The sequence below is a fragment of the Lineus longissimus genome, chromosome 10 (genome assembly GCF_910592395.1).
Source record: "Lineus longissimus chromosome 10, tnLinLong1.2, whole genome shotgun sequence".
NCBI classification, from domain to species: domain Eukaryota; kingdom Metazoa; phylum Nemertea; class Pilidiophora; order Heteronemertea; family Lineidae; genus Lineus; species Lineus longissimus.
In genome coordinates, this window is record NC_088317.1 from 3,735,407 (window position 1) to 3,762,570 (window position 27,164).

The window sequence follows — 27,164 nt, forward strand, 5'->3', positions numbered from 1 at the left end:
GACCCATTGGTAACCGCGAAAAAATGTTTTGAGACATCACTGACTGTCAATGTCTGACTGCTTTGTGTCCATACCATTGCAACATTTTTTCGATATGCCAAGAACTTGGCACTGTCCTATATTGTCTAACACCGACAAAGCCACGATCTCTTGGAAAACAATCCCTAATTGGCAAGAAGGATGACCGATTGGGTGGGACTTTTTGACAATATGTCTGCTGTCCAGACTAGGGCACAGTGCATGCACAACATCAATCATCACATCCACGTCTCCGACTCTTAAGGACACCATGTATACCATCAAGGGACAAACGTCTCATGGCTTTATAAAACAAATATAAATTTTGTAGGGACACCCTGTGCACGAAACAGCACAATCATTGGACAGATTCCTTGCGGTTGTGCTGTCGAGGACGAATAATGGACACTGTACAAAACAACACCTTCTTATACCAATCTTCCCCTAGTTGTGATCAAGATATGAGGTTAGTGTTTTGATGCCCCCTGTACAAGAGACAACAGGATGAGACAAACTGTTCGTGGATGTGCTGAAGACGAATGCGAATACTTTTTGGACACCCGGTGCATATAGTAAATGAAAACAAGATTTTGTCCAAACACGGCGGCGACCTGAAACAAGATCCCTACGGCCGCCGCGTCCTGAAACAAGATTTTCTTGGTCCTTGACGTCAGTGTTTTCTTGGTTTTTCCTTATCTCAACCCAGTACCATACCACACATTCTATTCGCACGGGAGAAAAACCACTGGCGGCAAGACTGCACCGGAGTCACGAAGCTATACGCCGAAACAAATGGTGGACTGTATTCCTACGGGAGAAAAAACACTGCAGTTTTAGGCTACCCTCTTTGTGCCCTCAAATTACGAAAGAGAACATTATCTTCGTGGTTATTGTATTCATACTGGAGAAAGACCATCTACCATGGAAGGGCGGGATAATTCAAATGGAAAATGCTCCCTTCTTGTTCTCAGAGTACTTTCATCTCTCGCAGCAAACCTGCCCGGCCGTATATGACCAGCAGCGAACTATATGATATATGCGTTTGACGAAAAACCTACCTATACAGCAATCTAGTTAAGCTTTAACCGAGGTCTGCTATTGGAGTACATGTAATTGTATATGAGAGAATGCATGCAGTGACCCTCCCGTTTGCGACTGATGTGGGGATTCTGTCTGTCACAACCACGCACGAAGACAATGTCACCGCCATGCAATACAAAAACAGACCGTCCAATAGCCATGCATGGAGACATCACAACCACTAGACTACGACGTATGAACAATAGGCAATCATATGATCACAGACTGTGCAACAGTGATATTATGGAGAGTTGTCTGAAGACACTGTAGTAATGTCACAACCTCGCGATCGTCTGTCTTATAGGACTGAGTTTAAAGGACGTCATTGCAATGGGGGTGCCTGGGTCACTACCAGCGTTGCTTGCTACAGTATGTGAAAGTGTACTGTATGAAGACCATACAGGTATCACTGATTGTGACATTGAGGAAAACCCAAGAAAATCTTGTTCCTGGACGTGGCGAGTGTAGCAATCTTGTTCCAGGTCGCCGCTGCGTTTGGAACAAAATCTTGTTCCATTTGTTACTTATGATGGTGTTCTTCCTATACAGGGCGTCCCAAAACAACCCATATTCGTCTTCAGCACAACACCAATAAGTCTGTTCCATGATTGTGCCATTTCCTGTACAGGGTGTCCCAACAAACTTGATATCTGTCTTCAGCACAACCCTGAAGCGGTTCTCACACATCCTGCTGTCTTAGGTACAGGGTGCATCAAAATAAATTGAGTTCAGGACAAAGTTTTGAACTTTTCCACTCACATACAACAAAACAGAAGGAATTTTGCAAATAATCTTTGTTCTAAAATTTCAATCAATTATACACATGATGCATATAAGGCATATGTACAAGATATCACATTTCAATTATGACTTCTTCTTATTCTCAAGTTGCAGTAGCCATTCCTGATTCCCAAATATCCTCATCCACAACAGACCTATCCTCAATAACCAAATCACCACTGTTTACATTATTGTCAAGTTCTTCCTTATTCTCTTCATTACCGTCTCTCTTGATCTCACCAACCTTGTCTTCATCAACTCGCACTGGTTCAATTTCTGAAATCTTATCACTGTTCACAGTTTCAGCTTTCTGTCCGATACCAAAGAAGTTATTGTTCACGATGTAACGTACACACTGCAAGATGACGTTCCTCTCGTGTCTGATATCCGAGGCAAGCAACTGAAAAAGATGATCAGAAAAGATGATAAAATGCAGATAAGCCATCTCATAAAACAGTCACAATCCCGGAAGACATTTTTCAGTCACAATCCCGGAAGACATTTTTTAAAACAGAAAACAGCCATTTTTTTCTTCCTTTTCACTAACTCCTTTTGTTCATAAACTTATTTAACAGATTGAGAATAAAGTCCATTGACTCTAGGGGCACATGTGGAGCAAATAAACCAGGCAGAATACATTTTAAACACTAACCTTTTCAAGCAGTGTTGACGTCTGGGCTTTCTTCCAAGCAGGCTGTGGTCTGTTATTTCGATTATCACGATTCTTCCGACCAGAACGATTACGCTTTGGTGGCCATTGTCGAGGCATTGGCATTTCCTCCGTCACTCTTGGTTTGGGTGGAGATTTATCAGGTTGACTATGAGGCCAGGCTGAAAAGAATATCAGAGGTTTTAAGCACAGCACAATAAAGAGAAAACAGGCATACCTTCCGTGCACAAAGATTCAAAATTAGGCTTTCACTTACACTGTAAACTACTTGTATCTCTAGATGCTGGCAAATTTCCAGGTGAACTTTTGACGCCAGATTTTTCAAGTGTGTTTACTTTCACCAGTGGTTCTTCTTCCTCGCTATTGCTGTCCGTCACATCCCCGTACGAGGAGATCAACGACCCCAAGCCTCCACACAGCTGTAATTTCTTCGCGGGGACATCACGAGGTTTGTCCTCATCTGAAAGAACAGGGTTCAAGGTCAATGATAAACTGAGAACACAGATCACAAAACGATGTTTTAAAATGTCATTTCTTAGCAGGATATAACTAAATTAAAGGCCTCTGCTGTTCATTAAAAATTTGACATTTGAAATCGAATCGAATAAAACTTTACCCGAGGCTTTTTTCTCCTCCAATACATATGATAACGGGTCCAGTGCAGGATCATGTGGCTTCACTTCCACTGGATTTTGGCCCTGTCCATCAGTTTTTATTTTCTTTTGTTCCGGCCCTGAATTCTGCCAATGGTGCGAGTCATTACGATCATTCCACTGTCTTTTGTTGCCGTGGCGATCATTCCTTCCACCTCGTCCACGGCCGCCACCCCGTCCCCGACCTCTTCCTCCACCCCTCATCTTACTGTAAAAACAAAAATGTCCGAATGTGTACTTGCACACAGAAGAAAGTTTCTATCACAAATATCTTTTGAGCTATGTTCTGCATATGAAGAGTTTAGATGGAAAAGTCAGCAAATCATCTTGAGGTCTTTTCTAGTATCGCAATCTATTTTTCCTGCTGTGACTGTAATGCTTTTTGCAATGTCTCTTTGTTTGTTTTGGTTCCTCAGCTGTAATCTCTGAGGGCCAGGATAAGGCTGCAGCTAACTTCGGATAATCAAGGGGACAGCTTTCAGTCCAATTTCAGGCCTACTGGCTTTGTCAAGGGGCATACACCCATATGGTAGGTCTGCAGAATCCTTGTATAATTTTGCAAACTATTCACCTAGTGTCCGCTCAAAAAGATTACCGATTAAGCGGTCAACTTACCCAAACTGTTTAGTTTCAATCACTTCTCCTCTTGAGTGCTGAGAATCTCGCACCAATTTCTTCTTGGCAATATTATCAGCTGTTGGGAAATTCCTGAAAAATAGTTACAAATCAACAAGCTGAAAATCAGTTATGTTTTACATTACCAAATGTTCGTCGATCTGAAGTCACTGCCTTGAAAGTGTTTTTAAAGCAATTAAAAACTTAACTTGAATTGAAGGGGTGAGACTAGCTCAAGACCATGACTTACTTTTTTCTTTCATCCCTCCATTTCTGGATGTCTTCAGCTGACTCCAAGGACCAGATCTTCTTTGCCAAACCTGTACGATGTTGCTGAAATAGGGTAGAATTGAGTTGAGATCGCTGGGATGGAAGTAACATCAATTTCACCCAAAGATCACTATAGAGCCTATGGAGAGACTGCTTTCAAATGGAGAGAATCTCATACGGGACTCAAAATAAAAGAATACTGGGGACCCTCGGGCATAAAATGGCATGTCATTTGAATACTTACAAAGTCATAGTGTAGCTTGACCAGTTTTGGGGAGGCAACATATGTACATTTCTCCACATCGCACTGAAAAAAGGATGAGCAAGATATGAAAATAGATAAATTGAGATTTTTTAAGGCTAGAACCACAGAAGTGGTATCAGTTCCTTAAGCAGGTCGTACAGTTTTACAATACAGGGTGATTGTTCATTCTTTTCAACGAGAACTGCATAGATTACTCAGTTTGATATAACATTTTAAAGGGATTCTATAGACAGCAGCTAAGTAGACAGATAAAAGTTACACAAAATGGCCAATAGGGGTCTCCCACATCTTACAGTAGGTCAAAACTATTCACGCTTGTACGCGGAACATATTCAATGGTGAATCAAACATGACCCATCACCCTTACTGCGCATATAATCTATCCAAAGATGGCCAATTTAACCCTCGGCTCCTCCCTATTTAGTCCCTTTTTAACAAGTAACCAACCTCAACATGTTGATCTACATGTTCTTTAAACTTGTCCTCCATCTTGTAACCACGATCACACACATCGCAGTAAAATGCGTTGTTTTCTGGAAGATCTTTCTTATTCACCTTCTCTGTTTTCTGCTTCTGAAAAGGGGGAGTTACAGATATGAAATTTCCATTCTAGATAGGTTTTGCAAGAATCTATAGTTATTTCATATCAGTCTACAGTTGTAAGAAGTGAGGAATTGTGACAAATATGTCTATTTATAAATCTACTGATTCACTGAACATTCACCTTCTGTCCGTTATTGTTGTTGCCATGGTGACCTCTACCTCTACCTCTGCCCCTCCCTCTTGGTCCACCTCTTGAATGCGCTGGCCCGGAAGATGGACAGCCTGGAATGGAACAAATATATTTTCTGATGAGCTAAAGTAGCTTTCAATATGTAAGTCTACTTGATCTGCTTTGATCCCTGGATTTTCATACTACACAAAAAAAATCTCCACACATTTCGATTGCACGCTTCTGTATTGTTTGGCGTTTGGTTTGTCTTTGTTGAACATGTCTAGTCATGTAGGCTATCTAGCAATACGCTTCGGTGATGTCAGTGATGACGATTTCATTCGATTTGATGTCAGATGTGGCTCGTAGAAATACGTTTTGTTACAGTTCTCACCAAATTCTTCATATCTACAATCAGGTACTGGATGGAAAGGTGAAGGACCTCCAGGTGGCCCACCAGGGAATGGGTAACCGCCTCGAAAATTGAATCCTCCACCACGCCCACCTCGTGGTCCAGGCCAAAATCCTCTACCATTACCAAAGTCTGGTGGAGGTGGTCGTTGTCCACCCGGTATGCCGCGATACATTACAGTTTAAGTTGCTTTTAACAACACAGAAATGATCACAAGGTATTCATAAAATAGTCGGAGGGGTTTTTGAAAGAATCTTTGGGATATTTTAGGAGAAAACAGTGTTTATTTCGTGACAAAATCGAGCGAATATTTTCCACGTGCGATTGTTGACATGATGTTGTGGTCGTCGTTGTCAAATTCCTACTGGGCCGACTGTGCTACCGTCTTCGGCCGTAGTCCGATATGGCGTTTCACGACGGAAGGTAGAACACAGTCACGGCTGCTCCTGGCCGATTTGACATTAAAGTTGGGTGAGAAAATGGTCTATAGTCCCGGTGTAACAGTAACAAATATCCCCCTGGAAAAAGTGCCCGGCCCTATTGTATTCTGCAATATGGTTCTATAGAAACTCTGACCGTCAATAGCTCAGAGATTGAAGCGCATAATAGAATCCTTTGTTTCCCGGGCATTCTATCCTAGGACATTTTAAACTTCTACACCGGTCTGGTACCGTCTTATTGACCATATTGGGTCTTGGCCTACTTAGCTTTGTTGACATTCCATATATAGAGCTATAGGCCTACCATACCATAAATAAATGTTTACACACGGTAACTAGAAGATCAATAGCTTTTCTATCTAACAGAATACGGTGTTTGATACTAAAAGCAGTTCAGTGTACGGTTTAAATTCACGTGGATTGTAGCATTGGAAATTATCATGATATAATGCGACGTTTAAAGTCAGAATTTCACATGGAATCCTTATATAAGGATACGGATTTTCAATAATAGAGGACGTCGAGGTAAGGTTTATTATGATTACAGTGCCATGGCCCAGTGTCATGGCGATGACGACGATGATGAAGAACATTTTAAAATCAACGTTTGTATGCATTAATGCGATCGACCAGCTATTTCTACACTGTAGGGCTACCATTGTACTGGGGCTAAAATTGTACCACTTAGACTAGCTTAGTAGCAAGGCCTAGCTAAAAACTCTGCAGATGAACTGTAAATCCCTAAACACATCACGGTTCAAATTTTACCCCTATTAACCCTATAGCCTTCAACATGCGTCGTAAAATCATTCCCAATCTGTAACGATACTGTCATTTTCATGAACTGCATTGATTGGTTTCCTAGGCGACAAAACCCGGGCGACGAATCGATACAATTGTATCGGCGGGAAAACCAGTAGTGAAATACAGTAGTTGCGTGGCGCCCGTTATAGGCTGACACTCCTATAACAATGGTTGGAAGAGATGTGTTATATATGAGATGGCGAACGACTGGCGCTTTAACATCGCCACAGATATCAACCCCCCCCCCCCCCCCGACATATGTACGTCTAAGTTTTTCAAATCTACAATTTACATGTATTGTGAATAGTAGTAATTTGTCCTCCTCACTGAACGTCTAGTTCTTTCTACTCGATGCGCTAATCAACTACTAAGTAAGATGATATAACATCCTTCATTGCTTCAGATAACAGCATGCCAACCCCGAAGCCGTCCCCTCAGCAGTCGGACCCCGTCAGGTCCATGCAGGAGTCCAATGCCTTTCTCAGGGGGTACCTCAGTCGAATCGAGGCTGTCAAAGAGAACCAGACATTGGAACAACTCTACAGGGACCTCGATGTCCAGTTGACAAAATCCGCATCAGCATCGCGTCTGGCGCGAGCATATGCGGACAAACTGGTCTCAGCTTCGCAAGAAAGTGCGGCCATCTTGGAATCTATATCCGCTGCCATGAAAAAGAGGATTGAAGGTTTGCGGCCTAAAGAGGAGAAGGAGAATGGGAAGCAGACGACGGAGGTGACGTCTGCGCGCGACGCAAATGGTGGGTCGGAGAAGACGGAGAGGCCAGGGGCGAAACCGGGTGTGGTCGGCAAAGGCAGAGGTAAGCTCAATAAACTTACCATCTGGCCTCCAAAGAAAGATTGCTTTGGGTCTGAGGTTGTCTTTTCCAAAACGTTAGGCGAAGACAAAGACAAGTTCACATCGCCTACCTAAATAAATTACCTTGTGCGGGTGTATCATTTCGACACTGGCAAGCAGATATACATTTATGTCTAGGACTTGAATACAAATTTTTCTAACTAGACACCCGGCGTACGTCGCACTCCTTATGACACATTCTGTTCTCTCTTACCACAATAATAGGCAAATCACCTGTCTCCAAAACTCCCAACCGGACCCCAAGACAGCCCACGAAACCAAAAGCCAAACTGACTGAGCGGGACATCTCCAATGCCACGACTACTCTATCACTGTACGAACTTCTGATCAAATGCTCTAACAATGTCGACGAGCAGATGAAGACCATCCTCCAGGACGTTGTGGACACAGCGGCTGATGCTGCCAAGGCGGTGTCAGGGCTTCAGACGGCGGCAGGATTAGAGGTAAGGGCATCGACAGGGTAAACACCATGGAAACACATTCTGCGGTTTTTGTTTCAGTTAGCATGACATTGGCACCACCAAGTTACAGAGACCGATGCTGCCAAGGCAGGATGACAGGGCTGCGAACAGACAGGCAGACCAATCCAATCAACTTAGATACTTCACAGGTCCACCCGTTGGTCTCAAATTGAACTTATCCGGGCATATTTTGGTTGTGACTTTGTACGTACCATTTCGCTCCAGAGACGGAAGGGGTAACGAAGTAAGGTGTAGTCCATATAGAGGCGACGTGGTACGTCCTTTCAGAATATCTAACTCCGTTCGACAGAACATTGACCAACGAATATGGTCGACTTTAGGAAGTCAGCAGTTACGATAACCGTTTTATCATTCTCACGAAGGTATTGAAACAAAAAGTCGTCCGAGACATGCCGGATATCGAAGCCCTGTACCGGAAGCAGTATGAAGCCATGAAATCGGAGGCAAACACCGTAGCCAAGCAACAACAGGATGAAGAGGAACAGAAAAGAAAGTTGGAACAAGAGAGAAAAGACCTTTTGGAGAGACAACGGCTTCATGAGGAGGAAATTCAACGGTGTGTACCCTTATTTCGTCGTCTTCTCCTGCACATCCATCTCCCTCTCCGCACCCTTTCTGCTTCTTCATCTTCTCTATCTATTTCTTTCATTTCTTCTCCCACTCCCTCCTCTTCCTAATTTTTGATCTTCTCTTCCTCCTTATTTCTTTCGCATGTTGCACCTGTAGACCGTTGTTGCGTGCTTGCACAGATGCATACCAATTGCGGTGGTTGACTTAATGACTTCGTCAGGCAGAAGGAGCCTATCAAAAGCTACTCATGCCACAAGAATACTGTACCAGTGTTGGGTAGCGAACCCACATTGTCCGAATTACTGGACCAAGTCACCTAGGACTATACTTGAAGGTCTCGCAAAGTTGTGCCTGCAAAATGGTTTTCAGTTATTTTTTCTAGTCATTAGAAAAGAATCCACTCGCTTGTGATTTCAGACGCGCTCACGAAGAAGCGCAGCGACGAATCAAAGAAGAATTGGACAAAATTAAGAAAGAGGCGATGTCGGCTGACGAGAAGGTCAGGGAGGAAGAACGGGAGAAAATCAGACAGGAGGAACGAGAGAAGAGACGAATTGAAGAGGAGGAGGCGAAAAAGGCTACGGCGGAGAAGAAAAAGTTAGAAGAGGTAAGCAACGAATCAACCTATTTCATGTGTGAGCAAATGAGGAGGAGCGAATGTGCATGGGCGTAGCTCCCCCTCCCAGGAGTCACATGATCTTGGTCGAAAATTTTCAAAAAGTGTCATTTTCAAATTCAATTTCAGATGCAAAAAGAGATCGAGGCAAAGAAGAAGGTCGATGCGGCGGAACGGGATCGACAGAGGAAGATAGATGACGAGAAGAGGATTAAAGAAGAGGCAGAAAGTTTAAAGAGGAATTCTGAACTCTGGCCGTTTTTCATGTAAGTTTGATTTGGAATTCTATCCAAAACTAATTCCTACTATGTACTGAACTTTCTAAGGTGGTGCTGAATACAAACTCTCACAAAGGACAAAGCTTTCTATGCTTCTAGAAAAACTTGGCCATTGCCTATACCCCTCCAAGGTTTTCCCCGCCAGGCAGGACGACAACCATGTTACACTCGTGACGGTTTCACCGATTCTTGTTGCCTCCTTTTAGATATCCCAAAGACAAAATGGATCACGATGATGGTGTAGCCTGTATCATCCGATCCTACCCTTCCAAGGTTGTGCCAGTCAGGCAGGAAGACATCAGAGTTACAGTCGTATCAGATGATGAATACACCAAAATGACGAGGAATACGTTCGAGGCGGAGGAAGGAGAAGAACTGTGTAGTAGCGTTATCAAAGTAGAGTCAAAGAAAGGCAACTTGAAATTTGAGGTAGGATTGGTTTGTTGGCCAGCGAGTGAAACGATGAAGTGATTGCGACATTCCCTTTCGGCAAATTCGTGTCAAAAGCAAGATCGTGTCTTCGTAATGCGAGAGCTGTGCTCTGACGCAACTTGATACGCAGGGACGGTTTCAGTGCAGATTAAGATTAGCAATTTCCAAATCCACCATCTCTTATTTTTCAAGGTGCCGGCCCGTATCGCCATTCCTTGTATTTGCTCAGCAGACGACAAGTACTACAGCCTCGTACTCAATGTTCTGGACGAGCATGGAATCTGGAATGACTGTGTCGGAGTTGAAACGAAGTTTACAGATTTCGAGGTAAGATCCCTTCTTCATGTATTCCTTGTGTACTTGTTGAAGACAAGGTTGCCCAATGTGGGGATGCATGAAGTACACAGAATCCGATTCTTATTCCTAAATGTGGACCCTGGTGCGAATTGGAAAATGAACAATCTGTCTTTTCTTCTTTAGGGCGTTCGTTTCCTCGAGACTAACTTGTCGAGACTTGCTCCAAAGCTTTGTATAGTGGTCGTATCCCGTCTGAAGAAGGATGATCGCCGGCTCGCTCATATTGGGGGAACTCTCGCCTCAAATGTCGTCGAAGGAGTCAGTCTCATGTTCCCGAAAGGTGCACTGAATGAGTCGCGACATCTGGAAATATCGGTGTGTATGACAGAATTGCTGAAAAAGCAGTACCGTAGCTCCTAGTTTTCATTTATGATGCCAATGTTTTTATTTTGATGCCGGAGTAAGATTTTGTCTGAAGTTTCCATTGCCCTTTTCTTTTCACCCTTTTCACCCTGTAGTGATGCGCCAATTATGTTGCCTGTGTCAAAGAAACCTCGAGGCTTACTCGGTTACCTTTGACCAGTAGTGGTCTCAGAGCATTTCGATCGGCCAAAGTCATACCCGATCGTAGGAGGTGAACATTTGACTTTGTTGATAGATATAGTTCTATCTCTGCTGTAGGTTGAACCCGTCCCGAAAGGTCGAGTAAAACAATTAGAGAAATTCAACGATGCTTGCAGCAGCGTTCGGTCGACCGGTCCAGTGGTGCGAATAGCCAACATTGGAGGAATCACAGAGTTCGGTCGGCCTGTCATCGTCACCCTGCCCGATGCGCCTTGTTCGGAGGAGATCGAGGATGAGACGGATAGATGCCTGGGTGAGTCCAAAGAAAACATCTCCATTTCGACTTGAGATTACTGCAGATGATGCTCTGTCCCTTTCTCTAGATGGTACTAATCTGTCCAAATGGACTCTGTGGACATGTGGCACAAGGTGAAGTGCATAGTGTTACTGCCTCAAACTCATCTAGCTTTCGGCTTCCACCGCTCGATGGATGAAATCGTTGAAAGGGTTAGCAGAGACACGTATACGTTTTCCATAACGGAACCATATCAGGGAAGTGATGGAAATTATGCTACTGTCCGCCAGGCAAGGATAGATTTGAAGTTGAGACAAGAGATGTTGAATGTGCGTGATTCCCTTATCCGTGATCATCATCAGTGCCTTTGTATTTAATTTCAGCTGAACTGAATGAAGACGGAGAATGGGTGGTTAGATTAAAGCGGCGTATAACTGTAGAAGACGGGAAAATACGATTCGAGATCCGGTCACCAAGATTTGGCTTCATTGTAATGAGAATGGACAAGCCTCTCTCCGCCGAGGAGTGCGAAACTGCAGCCACCTGCATAAGCAATCACGTGAGAGACTACACATTGAAAATGGTGCTAAAACAGAAGTCCAGTGATCCGGGGAAACTTGTAACGAACTGTGTGATTGGTTGGAAGGCGGAGAAATTCGGGTCAGAGGTCAAGGATCAAGGTTTCGATTCTGGCCCACCTGTTGGGCGAGATTTTCTTGCGAAAGACGGTCAAAGGTTAGAGATTCGTTTCCACGGGAATGTAAAAAATAAGCAATACAACCATGAAGTGATTCCGTTAGTTTATCGTCGGAATATGCCCGATATTTCCCGCAGGGAGTTCTCGATCGAGGTCAAGAATCCTCTCTTGCAGCACTTTAAATCGGAATACCAGGGGTTCATTCAGGTTTGGCGCCACATGGCGCTAGGTGAGATCGAAATGGAGGCAGAGAGCGATGAAGTCGGCGATGGTGACCCAAACAAGGGGTGGCATCTTGTGGCCGATTTCTCTGTTACTCTTCCAAAGACAACGAGAGCGTCTACGGTCAAAGGCACTTCAGATGGTAAGCCTCAAAAACACTTTGAGTATCGAAATGGGTCTATCTAAAAACGTCTAATGTATCCAAAGGTACAAATCATGGCATAACGGTGCCGTCAGAAAGTGCTTATGAATGGTCAAGAAGTAAGTTCTGGAAGTTCCCGGGCGTAGGCCTAACCTTTGGCCCTATGGGGTTTGCTTCCCAGCGCTCGCCCTGCCAGTCATGTCGCCTCAAGAAAGCGCTGAAGGCTACGATTGTTCACTGCGATCGGCCAAAGTAACACGGTGGCCTGGGTACCTTTGCCTAATATGACACTGATATTTTCCCTGTAGATCCTCTGGATGAGATTATTTTCGAGCAGTTATCGAATAGCATGGAGAACTCCCAGCGCCTCCGGCTGATGTTGAAGCTGGACTCGACGCAGGAAGGCAACGACGCCACTGCCTACGATCCTTTGAGGTTCTCACAGTGGCTGTGGGATTGGTACTGCAAGATGAAGGCGCATAAAAAGCAGGTTCGTACCACGATATGATTGACAAGTGTTGATTCTAGACATGATCATGACATGACAGTTATACCATTTTGTGTATCGACCACCCCAGGCGACACTTTATGGGTATAGATTTTACATCATTCCAGTACACTGTTGAGCACAATTACTAGTACTGACGTTCCTGTATTGTGGCTTCTTCTTCAGAAAGAGCTGTTCGACCAGATCAAGAATGCCCTCATGACGAGTGGAAGTACAAAGTTTGCTACTCAGTTGCAACAGTGGGGAGATGTTTACAAAATAGAGCGTGATGCTAATATTGGAGGTAGGGAAACTCCTTTCGTGCCCTATTTGAGCAATTTTGCTAAGACCAAAAGATGAGCGTCGACCTTAAGGTCTATACGGTCTATACACCCCAGTTATATATATTAACTGGGCCCTGCATGGCCTATGGTTAAAGTTTCAGCGACCATGACCGGCAACCTTATCGGGTAGATGCCCGTGAAGTCTTGGCGTAAAACAAATTTACTGACATTCCATTTCCAGAAGAAGAAATTCTCGCCACAATCCTTGAGATGGCCAGCTCCGCCCATATCATCATCATGAATTGGAAATACGTGGTGTCCCGGTTAGAGCCTCGGCTCCAGGAGACAGATATCAGCAACATCGAGAGTTCTTGTGGCGAGGGTGCCAAAAAGGAGAAATGTGTACAAGCATTCAACCTGTGGCGAGAGAAAGTGGGTGGCGCCATCCTGCCGGAGGCGTTTATAGATCTACTGAAGAACATGGAGTACCACGCTACTGCAGGTAACAGAGCGCATGTTAGAGGCCTATCTGCTTTTTCAATGCATGCGACAAGAGCTTTGTTGAGTTGTGATCTAATTTCTCTTGCTCCTGAAAAATACTTTTCTATTGGTACTGAATTTGGTACGCTAGCTGCCAAACGGATGGGCATCTGTTGATACACCTGGGATATCCATTGAAAGATCTTGGGTGGCCATTTGCAATACTCTCGAACCAGAAGCAATGCCAGTTCTTCGAGATGGTTTCGAGAGTATTTCAGTGTTTTTCTCTATTTCTTTCAGTGAAGCTAGAGAACGAGCTGTACCAAATGAGACAGAAGATTCGTCTTGGACAGGAGGTATCATAAGAAATCCTCGGCGAACCTAGAGGAGGCAATGTGATGAGAGTCACATGATTTCAGACCATATTTTGAACGGGCCGCATCACATGAATGAAGTCAGCGAATACATCACTCTGTAGGGGTTGTGAAACCTGCCTTCCGAAGTCTTCCAAAGATCACTCAATCCTAACTCCTCGATCCTGGAACTTACAGAACGTTGTTGCAGAAGTCACCGTCAAACAAAATGTCCGTTCACCAACGTGGGCCTTCAAATCGGGGACCAGTATTCTCCAATCAGGAGAGACCTATCATGCTTGCTCGGCGCAGAAAGCATGGCCATGATTGGGTGCAGGGGATCTGCAGGATTGGCAGCCTATTCGGATGCAATCCCAGTAGATTGTTGAAGTGGAAAATGGGTCAGCAGCGACATAAATTTTGTTCATGAAATACTCGTTTTGTACAAATTTTAAAATTCTTGAGCGTTCAAATAGGGGCTTTCTCAGGGTAGTTCATATCCAAGAAATTGATTATGACCTCATACAGTATTTCATTCTTGTACGATAATAACACGTTGATGTAATAAAAGTATTGTTTGAAAATGTTGATGTATTAGATGTATCAAGTATAGATAAGAGAAGAATGAACAACTCGAAATGACCCCATACATATCAATATTTGGATGTATTTATGTAAAGTAAACAACGATGACGATTTGAAAGAACAAGTCGAAACATTAATTTATTGAAATATATTTTTACACGGAACAAGGTACTTTCTTGAATATATCATGTGAGTGTGCATGTATATACAATGGGGTAATAACGTGAGGTAATGAGTTATTGGCTCCTGATACTGCTAAATTCTTCTTACCACACCTCTCTCTGGAGTTATTTCAGAACTGAGAAATTGATTTGGCCATGCTAATACATTGCTGTTCAGCATTCAAGTATACTAGTAGATTAGAGAATAATGAACCACTCAAAATAACCCCATAAATATGTCTTTTTAAATCGCATGATGCTCAGTATTAATTAACCCCTAACCATTTGCAAGAATTGCTATTAAAGGTGAGACCAATACGAACGAAATGATACCTCTCTCATCTTAATACTTGCTATAATAACTGAGCGACTTCAGAGGTCAGTTTCGCATTCGCATTCGCGTTTCACATTTCATATATATTACGGCCCTTTTCTATCATTTGGAGTTATTTATTTTGAATTCAATATTGGACTAACGTGTCACAAATAATAAGGACTGGCAGATGCCATGAAATCATAGTTGTAATGAATTTGACTGGATTCCCATGATTTCAAAACTGATCTTTTTGATTTCGCAATTCTTCAGATTTTAAAAGATTTAAAGGTCGAATTTCTTCACACTAACACGACTAAGTTCATGTCGAACTTCTCTCACACATTCATAATTGATACAATTAGAAAAACAGGTAATAAATTGATATAATCAATAGGTATTTACCTGATATAATCATATTTACAATTGAGCAAGCAGTTTCACTAATCAAAGATAAATAATACAAGTCATATTATTGTCGAAAAAAGATCTCCATGTCTTCATAAATAAGTGGGCTTTTAAAACATTGCGTATATTTGAGCACTGTGGTTTCCTTGTACATTTATCATCACAACTGGGGACGGAAAAAAGTTAAGTGACGTAGCTGACAATCGTCACCTGAAAGCTTCCTGTGAACTGCCAAATGTTCACGGGTGTTTCATGTCTGCAGATTCGTGACTGACTAAGATTTGAAATAGTAAAAACTGCCAAAAAATGTTTTGATTGAAGTAATCGAATTGTTCAAATAGAAAGACGCAAAAATGTAGTAGGCCTAGTTCACTCTTATCATCGTTGATATCACTTTATACAGGAGCACTTTATACAATACATGTACATGATTTTCCTTATAATGGGTCAGTCAAGACTTTCCAATGACTTTTGCAATGCAGAAGTGACCACGATCTTGTGATCATGGTTATACCAAAGTCAATAATAGCTTGCAGATTTATGCCACGACTAGTTGTCAAAGCGGGTTGGTTGGTTGCCTGATTAGGCCCTAGGCCCCAATAGCCCTGCCTTAACTTCCTCTCCCCTCAACACCTATGGTGCAACTCCACATCCGTGGTCGCTCCCACCTCATACCCATCTCTGGTCTTTTTATCGCACAAGGGGCAGAATCCGGAGAGGTCAAACCTGGAACGAGATATTGAGATCAGAGTAAAAATGACAAAGTAGTTGCACGAGAAAATCACTTTAGCAAGAAATGACCATTCCAACCAAGATTCTACCAAGAACTCCAAGGAAAAGCTACTTGAATAAATATTCTTACCAAGAATTTCAAGAAATGGCCATTCCAATCAAAAAAAATTTTATCAAAAATTCTCTCGAAAATCTATAAATAATTCCAAGAAGTAGCCATTCCAACCAAGATTCTAACATGGACATATATATACATTGGATTGTTTCATCACTTCACCAATAATTCAGCAAAATTCCAATTCCAACCAATATATAGATATCTTTTAAATTATGATAGCTAGTGGTCTTAACACCGGTGGTACTGATTTCGTTAGTAGTAATACAAGACTGACTTGGCAAACTTTTCTCCATCTTCGATGGTCTCCGGTAGGGGGCGTCCGACTGTTTCAGGAAGAAGTAGGGCGAACAGCGTTGAGATCACAGCCACAGCAGAAAAGACAACAATTGGCAGTAAGTGCCAAAATATTGTCTGAAAAGGCAAGGTAGACTTTTAGTATATTGAAAACAAACAATCTGTCAAGGGTCAATTCTATGCATTTTGCCAGAACTTGCTGGAGGAGTTCACCCTGCAGGCTGCTCAATGTCCAAGCTCCGACATTGGTAACCGTTGCCAAGTTATTGACCGGCCCAGTTTCCACGCGTGGCTACCAAATCAAATACATGTAGGTTTAGTTTGATCTCTCATTAGAGATCGCAGGCGGCGATTAGATATAAAATCAAAACTTACTTAGGAGATGTTAGCGAAACTTCGAAGGGCTTCCTGCCTTGGGAAGAAAGTGCGATTTTTCAGGCAGGAAGAAGTTGGTCAGGGTCGGAAAGATGTTGTAGTGGTCGGTAGAAATAACACAAAATTAGTCATGGTGGCCTGGCTAATTCTTCCACGAGTTTTTCTTACCATGTTTCCAATGAGCGGCGAAATGAGCGCGCCTACGCGAGCGAAGAGCGAGCCCATGCCGACCCCGAGACTCCTGGTGCCAGTCGGGAACATCTCGGCAGAGTGGAGGTAGATGGCATCGAACACCAAGATGTTACAGAACTTTCCTATGGACACGACGATCACCAGTGCGGTTTCGTAATCTGAAATGGAAATGGAAAACCATTGCTGACTGGCATGTGCCTCAGGCTTGTCAAGAAATGAATGTGCATGCTTTTACGAGATGCGATATCAGTTTGAAAGATTGGAAAAGCCTAGTCATAATAAGGAAGCCTCGTCATAATACGGAAGCCTTGTACATTTGTAAGCTGGATGTACGGTCCATACTAAGGCCCAGTTCAGAGGTGGCCTTCATGATGAGGCTTGATCTGCACGGATAGGTCAATGGCCTTGACTCGGAAATGTGGGAGACCCTCCCTCGGAGAGATGATTGTTGATTCTATAGGGTCTCGACTTTTCATCCATTTTAATATCTTTGTGAACGCATTTGGTAAAATGAAGAAATATAGAGTATTGAGCCAAAGGTGAAACTAATGAAATTTTGTCATCGAATAGATGGTCCAATGCCATTTCCGAAGCATTTCAAATTACCTGGCTTATTGACCAATCCTATAGCTGCAAAAAGAGCAATCGCCATCATCACCTGTACGCACACCGCAGTGGTCCGCCGGCCGAAGTAGTTAAGTAAAGGGACGGTGATGAAGGCGGAGACGACCCCTGTGGCACCCGAGATCACCGTATTAATGTAGACATTACCGCCGATGCCCCCAGAGATGAAGAGGAACCCGTAGTAGATGAAGGCCGAGGCAAACCTAGATGACGAGAAGGGAGAGGACATGTCAAAGTATTCCTCTTCCACTTTTATAAGGTCAGTGGGAAATATCAGTTTCTTTATTCTGGCAGTGTCCTTCTGCATGATCAAATTGTTTCTTTAAGTACCAGGCTTGGCACTTTTACACATAAAGCAATGTCCCTTTTATTAGTTTTACTAGAACTCTAGGTTAAATGTTGATACAATTTATACCACAGTTCTTTTATACAAGTGTTAGTCACTCTACATTCATAACTAATGATATTCACTAAATACCAATCAACTGAAGGTTCGATTAATAATATCATAATAATGCTCCATTCTGGTTTCATGAATGTCCTGTGCCGAATTGCTAACAGCACGAGGACGCGACAATGGGTGCAACTCTTTAAAATAGTCATGTTTTGGAAACAACATCCTTGTACTACCCATCCCAAGTGCAAGGCAAGGTCAACTTTTGTCCCCGAAATCAAAACAAAGAATCAGAAATAACAAATTACGAGGTTGATTATAAGTAGCTAGCTCTCTACGAGTTAGCCAAAGCATCTACTTCTGCTATAATTGACAAGAACAATTAGTTATGAAGCAAACTACCGCTACTGTTTATAGAAAAGCAGAGGCAGCAATTACATAATAGGAATCTAGCATAGTAGGGTAATAACCTACCATACTACAAAAGAAGCAAGGGCAATCCTTCGAATGTTTGGTGTTCGGAATAAGTCAACAACCGTGTAGATCCTTTCGTCTTTAGACTGGAATGGAGAGAAATGTGTTTGATAAGTGAAGAGAATGATCCGAAGCACCTTATTAGCGTCTCTCTTTGAGTAAATAGTTATTATAAGGATGATTTGTTCCGATTTTCCAACACGACATGCAGTGATAGTGCGGCTCAGCTAAGAAGACAAAGGTTCAAAAGATGAAGTCCGAAGACAAAGGAACAAAAGACAAAGATTCAGAAGACGAAGGTTCAGAAGACAAAGGTTCTAAAGACAAAGGTTCAGAAGATAAAGATTCAGAAGACAAAGGTTCAGAAGACAAAGGTTCTAAAGAAAAAGACAAAGGTTCAGAAGATAAAGATTCAGAAGACAAAGGTTCAGAAGACAAAGGTTCTAAAGAAAAAGACAAAGGTTCAGAAGATAAAGATTCAGAAGACAAAGGTTCAGAAGACAAAGATTCTAAAGACAAAGGTTCAGGAGATAAAGATTCAGAAGACGACGGTTCAGAAGACAAAGGTTCTAAAGAAAAAGGTTCAGAAGATAAAGATTCAGAAGACAAAGGTCAAGAAGACAAATGTACAGAAGATAAAGGTTCAGATGATAAAGGTTCAGAAGATAAAGGTTCAAAAGATTAAGGTTCAGAAGATAAAGTTTCAGAATACAAAGGTTTGGAAGACAAAGGTTCAGAAGACAAAGATTCAGGAGACAAAGATTCAGAAGACAAAGGAAAACTAATCATATGATGATTGAAGACTTACATAGTTTGAACTCTTTTCGTCCAAATCATTTAGTTTTTCAAATAGTTTTTCCTCCTCAAACACGATATCCTCAATTCTAGGAACCGGGCGACCGTTGCAACGGGCGATTTTTCTGACGATATGCTTTGCTTTCTGAAATCTTCCGTCGGACACCAGCCACCTGGGTGATTCAGGAATGAGCCTAAAACAATGGAGAATTATTTGATATCGAGTTGAAAGCAGGAAGTCAACTATAGGACATTATCAATTCAACAAAATTGGTCATTGTGACCAGCAGAAGGAAAGTAAACCACTAGAATGAAACAACTGCATATTCTCTCCAAGCAGACCGGGTGTCCTTACCAAACAGAGCTCGGAGATGCAGCCAAACCTGTTGGAGACTTTGGGCATTACCTCCGCAATAAAGTTGGCAAAATACGTGGGTCCTAAGACCACAGCTTCCCCGACTGCCATGAAAAAGCATAGTTCGGTTTGGGGACTGACTTGCAACATCCTGTATTCTTTACTGAGTTGAAATGTCACTTACCATCTGAGGACAATGAAGAAGGCTGGGAAGCATCCGATGATGATCTGTAAGGTCGTATGGTTGATTGGTTCCAGTGCATAGGCAATACCCGCAATAACACACAGACCGCCATTAAAACCACAATGGAACACGGAGGCAACGAATGGACGGTATTTCTTACCGGCAAATTCCAGACCTGCAATCAAAGAAAAGTACATGTACATTGGGAAAATCTGGTGATGTGTTCGTATAGACTTCACAAGTTGAGCATCTAAAGACATCAACTGGTTGTTGTTTTTAGGAATCTTAAGCTAGGAGCACACAGAGCTTAGAGCCTGCGTGATCGCAGCCGCAAGGCTCTTTGCGAGGACTGCACTGGAGACCGCAGCCATGTAGTGCTTGCGTCCCGGGCGCAGTCAGAATCGCAAGGATCAATATGATTTGATATTTGTCGGAGCCGTATTCGCCGCAGCCATAGGACGCAAGGCTGCTCAAAGCAGTTTGCACCGCTCGCTTGCGCGTTGAGAGAATTTGCCGACAATCTATTACCTCTCGACCAATCAAATCGTTGCTGTTACACCACATGATTTCAAGTGGCAGCGCCCACAGACATGGTTGAAGAATGGAAAGAGGAGCACGGGAAACATTGGTGATGATTTGGCGTCGTCGATGTCACACATGATCGCAACAGTCTAGAGGATTGCGTCGTCGCATGACTTTGGGGATACGTCTTGCAGCTGCGATCACGCAGTCACAAGCTCTGTGTGCACCTAGCTTTACATGTTACAAAGCCGATGGTATACGTCGGTTCTAGCATAGAGAAATGAGTGTACACAATGCGAGGGCAGATATGCTCGTCCTACCATTGCAAACTTACATAATACGAAGCAGATGGTATACGTTCCGCCGGTCACGCCACCCAGAAGGAACTTGAGCACAAGGGCGCCATAGTAGTTGGGGACAAAAGGGACAGCTATCCCGAGGATCGTCTCGAGAAAGAATCCTATTGGAATCACCGTCATACGACCGTACCTAGAACAGAAAATAAGAGCTAATCAAAGTTGGATCATGTATAGGGAGGATGGTTACTGTGAATCTTAGTTATCTAGTTGAAGTTATCTATTGCATGATGACTGGATGTTTTTGGCATTGAATAGTGCTTGGTTTCCCTTGACCTCTTTGCTATGTACAAGGGGTTGCTTTTGAAGGCAAGATCAGTACGAAGAAAATGAAAATTCTTTATTTTCATATTGTTTGTAATGCCACATCATTTGTTTGTGAAAGGAAACATATGCAAATCCATTTGTTTCTATTTTTCTTCATTGATAAGTACGCAGCCTTTTTTGATTTAATCTGTTGTTATTGATTAGATTAATTTACATATTTTGAATTAGGATATTTAGTATAGGATTGCAAGTGCGTCGCGCTTGGGCGTCAAGATTATGCACCAGAACAGAAGGCACAAAAATTAGTACCATACGTCCGCGATGACAAAATATTGTTTACGTTACCTATCCGCGAGAGATCCAAAGATGAAGTTTCCACATAGCCATCCAATCATGAAGAAACTCTGCACGAGAGGGAGCAACCATTCACTCTGACAAGTCAGCTTGTACTGAAATGAGACAGTTATTAACCTTTAAAGCGGTACGCCGTTCGTAACTAAGGGTTGTCCATAGGCACCACCATTTAATCTAGATCCACCTCAGCGACAATCATCCTGGGCATGCAATATCACGGCTCATGTGTTGCCGTCTCATTTCGTTTGGGGGAACACCCCGAACGGTATCTTTCAGGGAGAGCTTGGACATGGTATTCACTTGGCCAGAAGGATAATGATCCTGCTGGTCACCATGCGCTGCAACATTCTGATCTCTCCTAACGATTTTTGCCGCTGTTGCGAAGCAGATTTGGACATGGCTAGTGATTTTCAGACAGACCTATGGTTACATCCCGTTCTAGTGCATTGTATATTGCAGTTCAATATTTTGTCAATTGTCCTGTTTGGAGTAGTCACAGTCTTTTTGGAAGACGATTTGTATGAAAAACCAAATTGAACATATCTCATGCCCAAGTTGTCCCTTTAATGAGAAGGTGATCGAAACCTTCGCGGGGGATTACAATAAATAATGACGTCATCATTTACCTGCTCCATCACTGTCGACTGAAACCGCCCCTGCGTATCATACTCCCAGCTCTGGCAAAATCGCTTCGAAGTCTGATTGGCTATGACGCCGATAGCTAGAGTCGTATTCCTCCACATTTCAGTCGTATTATACACACTCAATGCACTCAGGTTCGAATTTGAGTGATCGTAGTATTGACATTTACTGAATATAGCCTCTCCGGTCGCGTCAACTTCCATTGGAACCAGCACATGTTTCGGCAGTGATGCGTTTTTTAAATGTTCCGGCATCTGGCATTCATAGTTTTGTCCGCCGGATCCCCCTCCAACGAAAACCATGGCAATGGCGAACCATGCGGTGGGGGTGGCGGCGACTGTGAGTGAAATGTAAAGGAACCATTGGTATCTGCCGACCTGCCCCACGTGGTGGGTCAATACGTCATCGAATTTCATCTCGTCTCCGTATAGGCTAATGCTCTATCAGGGCTGGCACTTCAGAATCTGAAACAAGTCAATATCGTCACACCGTATGCACGTACACCCTTGTCGGAAAGTTTATGGACACCAGTTTTTGCACATTTTCTCAAAAACGGCTAATCCTATTGAACCCAAATTTTCACCAATGGTGGAGAATCTTCTTGGCTATCGAATGACGTGATAGTTGATATCAGGACCAATTGCATAACAAAGTTATTACATAATTTTGAGAGGGATCTTTTTTTTACTTTTTTGTTAATCAATTTTTCAAAACCAAATTAACCTACAGTATATATTGCACATAGCTAAGACTTTCTGTGAAAAAAATTTGGATAAATCTCATTTCGGTTTTGAGATATATCGAAATATCAAAATTTTGATATTTTGATAATTTGATATTTTTGGGTTTTTTGCAACTGTATCATTGAGAAGTCATACCCAAATAATGATTGGCACCAATTTAGCACAGCTAGCAACTAATATTGCTGAGAAAAGGTGGATACTTGGTAGTATGAAAATTTTCATATTATAATTTCAAGATGTTCCTTTAGTTGAAAATCAGAAAAAAATCACCATTCATTCAGGGGACATGGGAACTACTAGGATATATCGAAAAATCAGAAAAATCTCAAAATTTTCAGAATCTCAAAATTTTGATATTTTGATATATCATGAAAAGTAAATGATATTTTCAAATACTTTCTTCACAGAAAGTCTTAGCATTGTTATCTGTATGATGCAAGATTTATACTTCGATTTAAAAAAAATCAACCAAAAAGTGAAAAATAGATGCCTCTCAAAATTATGTAATAACTTTGTTATGCAATTGGTCCTGATATCAACTATCACGTCATTCGATAGCCAGGAAGATTCTCCACCATTGGTGAATATTTGGGTTCAATAGGATTAGCCGTTTTTGAGAAAATGTGCAAAAACTGGTGTCCATAAACTTTCCGACAAGGGTGTACATTCTTGGAGATATAGTTTTTCAAGAAGATGAAAAACAATGTGATATATCTTAGCTCGCCAGGAAATATCTGCTATAATGATTTACTTTGAGACCCTTCTCAGCTCTCGTTGATGACATATCAGGCGATTTTTTGGTTATCTCTTGTAAATACATTGTATTGTACTTTTTGTAACTCGCACACTAATTGAACTACTGCACTAGACTAGTTTGTATTCAGAAACTGTATATCAATATACGAAATAAATAATTCAATTCAATTCAATTCAATTGTATGTATTTATATTGTTAGTGCCCACCAGGCGGCTACGGATATAAAAACATATAATACAATAATACGAAATAAAAAACACAAAAAATACATATAAGACATTAAAGACATTAGTCAGGAGTTAATGTAACCTACATACGTTTCATCACCTCCTGATATCGAACCAACACTAGGAGGTTAGCTTCCAACCAATACGGGTTCATATCATAAATATAGCGTGTTATTCGTGTAAAGGCAGGATTAGAAATACATGTTAAAAGATAGGCCGGGTCTATTTGGCGAGCCGCTCGCCGAACAGGCATCTTTTTTTGTCCTGTTTGGAGAGCCGCTTGCCATACAGCACTAAAAGCCACCCTGTTCGGCCAGCCGGGCTTGCCAAACAGGTAAAAAATCTACCCTGTTTGGCGAGCTGGAGACTTTACTTTAATATTAATGAGTTCGGCTCTCCATTCAGGACAAAAAAAAGTCGCTGTTTGGAAAGCCGGGCTTGCCAAGTAGTCACTTCCTAAAAGATATTTGAATTTACCAATGCCCGAGAGATATACAAAGTCTGCATCGCATTAAGGACAAAAATGGTTTTGAGGTTTAGATTCAAGAACTCAGCAGTGAGCTGATGTGCATTATCCAAGCCATGGTCCTGGTGGGACGACTACAGGTTTTTGGACAAGAACATGCATTAGCTTATTAACCATAGATTCAAAGGGGTACGCCGTTCGTAACTACTCATGGTCCATGATGTAGTTATACACAATGCCGTAGTGTATTTATTGTGAAAACGAATTTGCTGAGACAGGTTATTTATGATATTTGCACATCTGCATACATAACGGCCTTGTTGGAACTTATAATCAGCACGTATTTACCCTATTTAATTGTTTTTTAAAATATTAACTGCACTACATGTACGGCATTGTGTAAATTGCACTTTTATCTTTCTTGATAACCCTTTCATAGAAATGTTAAGATTAGGTCGGGTCAAGTTTATTTGTCTTTGCGCACAGTTTGAGACAAGTTGACGATCGAGACACTTCAAAATGATCAATCGGTGGCAAATTAAATGAAGTGATGATGACTACCCTTGTAATGATGCGGTAGCCATTTTGGATTTCACTGTGATCCTGTATGTTCATTGCAATACATATAGGTTTTTGACCTGAAAAAACTTTGTAACACTTCGAAAACCAATGACCTTATAGAGTGACACATACTTCACGCTTGCGCACTTATATCAGAGTCTTTGAAGACTCTGCTTACATGTAGCAATGCATGTCGTTTTTAACATGTTGGCCTTGGCAATGATGTTACACCTGAGTAGCAGTGTGCCGTGAAGCATCGTGGTGATTACTCCTCTAAATCAGAGTCTTACTATACATTTCTATACATTTCTATTGTATAGAAAGACTCTGTCTAAATCAACTTATCTGAAGGGGGGATATCTTGTTCCAAGATATTTCATCAAAATGCCCAGATTGGAGAAATGTGTGCTTTGTCGCACGTTTTGAGTAAGGAGAATTTGGGATAGAAAACCTGTAAGATCAATCGAAAATATTGTAAACTGCCCCAGGAAGAAAAAGAAGAAGAAACTGCAGTCTTCATAAACAATTAGGCAGCAAAGTTTTGAGAGTGCGACCTTGTGAATTAATCGTCTCAATATACTGGAAATGAATGACAAAACTGATGAATGGCTTACCTCCAGACTAAAAAGCAGGCGGTCTCGTCAAGCGCTCAAATACGATATTGTGATGAGATGAACTCTTCGGAGCCAAAAACCCTGAAGAGCACTTAAAGGATTGCGTGAATTTGAATGCCAAAATCCGGACAGCAGGAGTGTGATAATCTACTGTAATTTGGCAATAAGTGGCCACCGAGCGAAATCGCAAAAGGCCTAGATTTAAATCTCCTCCATCGTCACAGCAAGAGTAGCAACTCTTGTTGGAAAGGGCCTGGCTGTGTTCAATTTCTGGTAATAGTGGGCCGGTCCAGGTATTACCATAACAAATCCTCTAATGAAATGACTAAGACATATTCCATTGACATTGTTCATTTACAATCGTCTTTTATGTGGCGAAAGCACAATGGGTTACGCCAATTTTTGGATATACAATGTACATGTAATACAAATCAGCTATTATCATTAGCGATAAATGCATTAATTGATAACTAATTACTTGGGTGACAAGGAAAGCACTGGATTCGTCGTTGTCACAATTATTACGTGTCAAATGGTTCAAATTTACGACGATTTCAATTCATGTAATGATTGACAACCACTGACAACACTTTATCCTTTTAATGGTCGTTTTGTTTTCACAAATAGACTCGATAATGTAAATCAAGTCCAGTTTATTAACGGCTTGTATGACTGCTATCATTAAAGGTCACGAAAAACTAAACCTTGTGCTTTGGACAGTTGGTTCATCGTCCGGTATCCGTGTCCGTCCGAAGTCCAAACACTAATATGATTCACTGGACACGAAGCAGGCTTCAAAGACCTTACCAACTCGAAGAGCTATGAATGACCATTAAAACGAAGTGAATGTCCATTTGAAACCTTGGAGGCTGTTCATTGGGAAACACCTGATTCCCACCCTTGAAATTTTCATTCACTTCTTTTTGAAAGAGAAGCTAATTGCTATAGGATTTCAAGTTCTATCCAAAATGGGTCAACCCTTAATTTCATCATTGACAATCGAATTCATGAGTTTTGTTATTTTCTATGGAATGATACACCCTACAAGGCATTAAAGTGTGTGTTGGGGGGGGGGGGGGGGGCTGAAAAATTGAGATACATTACCAAACAGGTTATACCGGCAGTAATAAAATGTCCTACCCCCAATGGCATGCCGAGTTGTGCGTGTGATATGCACTGCATGGCATGCATTGCACGACTCTACGATATTGCTAAGGCAAACACCATTATACCCATCTTACCGTAATTATAAACTGGACAAAAAACCCATCAAACTCTCCTATATCTTCGTCAATACACTAGCACATTAATCCCTCAATGTCCAATGTCTTTCCTTCTGTGGGGTGTCGTGAAATCCGAATAAATCCGGTTGTTCCAAGACAATAGACACATAGTATCATTCCGTAATGATAACTGTCATGATATCAATCAACTACGCAACAATACTATACAACTCTATATTCACTGACCTAAGACTACTTCGTTAAGCCGAAACATGATGCGATGACCATCGGAAAAATTGCGTGTCGCCAAAAAGTTGAATGGCGTCGAACGACTTATGTGCTCATTTTGGCCATGGCTTGAGTATGCAGAAACGATCTTAGATCTGTGAAACTAGAGTATACTGTACTACACGCATACTAACTTCACCTATACAGTAGATAACTTTATCAAGGGTCAAATATACGTACCGGTAACCCAAAATTGAAATCATACCGGTATTGGAAGAAAAAGAGCGGAATGTTTAGCAGTTATTGTCATTAAACGTTTGGTGGTGTTATGACATGGCGACCTATCCTACGGTGACTGAACCCCAATTCATTCAGAGTGCTTTTTGGGCAAGTTCCAGCTGGCATG

General features: G+C 42.0%; 3 protein-coding genes across 4 annotated transcripts; 1 reads left to right on the top strand and 2 right to left on the bottom strand.

The window, feature by feature from the left end:
• Positions 1-1,877: 1,877 nt before the first annotated feature.
• LOC135494846 (FMR1-interacting protein NUFIP1-like) lies at positions 1,878-5,826 on the bottom strand. Its single transcript, XM_064783138.1, has 10 exons — positions 5,458-5,826; positions 5,076-5,176; positions 4,799-4,924; positions 4,331-4,393; positions 4,067-4,149; positions 3,817-3,909; positions 3,165-3,409; positions 2,805-3,008; positions 2,531-2,709; positions 1,878-2,278 (listed from the first exon to the last, which is right to left on the bottom strand). Exons 1-10 carry the CDS (start codon positions 5,648-5,650, stop codon positions 1,982-1,984), a joined length of 1,584 nt encoding a protein of 527 aa, XP_064639208.1. The 5' UTR covers positions 5,651-5,826; the 3' UTR covers positions 1,878-1,981.
• Positions 5,827-6,249: 423 nt separating this feature from the next.
• On the top strand, positions 6,250-14,477 carry LOC135494669 (uncharacterized). The gene is made up of 15 exons (XM_064782863.1): positions 6,250-6,440; positions 7,123-7,536; positions 7,800-8,038; positions 8,440-8,633; positions 9,065-9,254; positions 9,393-9,529; positions 9,748-9,970; positions 10,166-10,300; positions 10,454-10,645; positions 10,952-11,147; positions 11,513-12,190; positions 12,499-12,680; positions 12,864-12,981; positions 13,203-13,463; positions 13,742-14,477. Exons 2-15 carry the CDS (start codon positions 7,131-7,133, stop codon positions 13,804-13,806), a joined length of 3,216 nt encoding a protein of 1,071 aa, XP_064638933.1. The 5' UTR covers positions 6,250-6,440; positions 7,123-7,130; the 3' UTR covers positions 13,807-14,477.
• A 496-nt stretch (positions 14,478-14,973) lies between these two features.
• Positions 14,974-27,146, bottom strand: LOC135494670 (organic cation transporter protein-like). 2 transcript variants are annotated; one of them, XM_064782865.1, is made up of 11 exons: positions 26,999-27,146; positions 21,924-22,403; positions 21,289-21,392; positions 20,655-20,809; positions 19,799-19,973; positions 19,273-19,453; positions 18,465-18,550; positions 17,579-17,799; positions 16,949-17,130; positions 16,386-16,522; positions 14,974-15,987 (listed from the first exon to the last, which is right to left on the bottom strand). In XM_064782865.1, exons 2-11 carry the CDS (start codon positions 22,353-22,355, stop codon positions 15,888-15,890), a joined length of 1,773 nt encoding a protein of 590 aa, XP_064638935.1. In that variant the 5' UTR covers positions 22,356-22,403; positions 26,999-27,146; the 3' UTR covers positions 14,974-15,887. The 2 variants fall into 2 exon arrangements, with proteins under 2 accessions (XP_064638935.1, XP_064638936.1); XM_064782866.1 differs by lacking the exon at positions 26,999-27,146 and adding an exon at positions 26,549-26,723.
• Positions 27,147-27,164: the final 18 nt, after the last annotated feature.